Source organism: Rhagoletis zephyria, unplaced genomic scaffold (assembly GCF_001687245.7).
Source record: "Rhagoletis zephyria isolate East Lansing unplaced genomic scaffold, Rhagoletis_zephyria_1.1 Rzeph_scaffold_66095, whole genome shotgun sequence".
NCBI lineage: Eukaryota > Metazoa > Arthropoda > Insecta > Diptera > Tephritidae > Rhagoletis > Rhagoletis zephyria.
Window position 1 is genome coordinate 1 of NW_016223146.1, and position 1,436 is coordinate 1,436.

Sequence of the window (1,436 nt, forward strand, 5' to 3'; positions counted from 1 at the left end):
ACACCAGAGGCGAAGTTACAGGTCTTCAGATGGTCTTCCCACTTCATTAATTGCCGAATCTCCGAGTTGAAACCCCCTTTGGTATTAAGTTTTTCGTTACAGTTTTGAATTTGGAAGGAATTGATTTTAAATTTTGTTCACTTTGNCCCCCTTTGGTATTAAGTTTTTCGTTACAGTTTTGAATTTGGAAGGAATTGATTTTAAATTTTGTTCACTTTGCAAATACTCAAAATTGTTCACTCTATAGAGTACTCAATGGAAAAATTTTCATGTTCATTCTTGCGAGGTGTTCATAGCATCGGGTGTTCACTCCAGCCAGATACCACTGTATATTTACATTGTGCCTTCCTTCAAGTTCAAGGTAATGCTGCCGCGCACTTCACTGCCATAACGTGCATAACCGAGGAAACCGATAGTCGCATACAAGGCGACCACAACAAGCATAGCTGTATTTAGCACGCCAGGACAACCCAGAAACTGTTGTGGTTTCTTCATTGCATTTTCAATAGGCATAACCGAACCAATACCCTCCATCGCAAAGATTACGGTAGCGAAGAAAAGCGGTATTTTTGTGGTTTCCGCAATCAGCGGCTTATCTGAGAATTCCAGCGGCTCGCTGAACATATAGTATAACACTATGCCGAATGTGATCACAATGAAACCATTTGCCAATGTTGAAAATGGCACCAGCAATTTCAAACTTCTTATTTGACCAATCATTAGGCAAGGTATCACAGTCATGGCAATGTAAATGCGCACATCCCAATCCAGGCCGAGATCATAGTTGATGACATCGTGAAATGATGTGGCTATAAATACCATATAAACACAAGCTCCTGCAAAGTAGGTGGTCATGAGGCCGCCATCAACGGTACGTCTGTTTGGAAGAAGTTAAAAGTTAATGTATCTTTAAAATAACAATGTTGTGTTACATACATACATACCTCACAAAAACCGACCATGATTGTAGTGATTTTGGCCCTTTCTCAAAAACTCTCTCTGCAGTTTGTGCAAAGTTCAATGCAGGTATTTGATATTCCTTACAGACGTCTTGTGATGTTTTGACCTGCAAGAAAAAGACAGAATATGCGATTAGGGAATTATATATATTTTTTTTTTGTATGTAGGGCACTCAATATTCTTATACATATGTACATGTGAATGTATTTTGCATGCTTGCTCAATACGCCCTGAAGGAAAGACTAGTCCAATTGCTCGAAAAATATAGTCGTAGGTATAGTAANGTACGAGTTTTGTTCTAAAATTGGTTACAATGTCATGCAGTAGCGGACAATGGGTATAATTAACGATTTGCTGATATGTAGGCACTTAGTCAACGAAATTTCATGTGCGGCGTTGGCATGTAGAGAGAGTAGCCGCTTAAAAAATCTGAGAACGCCGGTTCGAATCGCAGCTGGCGCAAGTTTTATTCTTGT

General features: G+C 39.4%; 1 protein-coding gene across 1 annotated transcript; it reads right to left on the minus strand.

The window, feature by feature from the left end:
- Window positions 1-337: 337 nt before the first annotated feature.
- On the minus strand, window positions 338-1,131 carry LOC108356836 (proton-coupled amino acid transporter-like protein CG1139; the record flags this gene model as incomplete). Its single annotated transcript, XM_017607940.1, has 2 exons — window positions 338-877; window positions 945-1,131. Coding segments are annotated over 2 exons (727 nt in total), but the record flags the coding sequence as incomplete, so codon positions are not given.
- Between the last annotated feature and the right edge of the window lie 305 nt (window positions 1,132-1,436).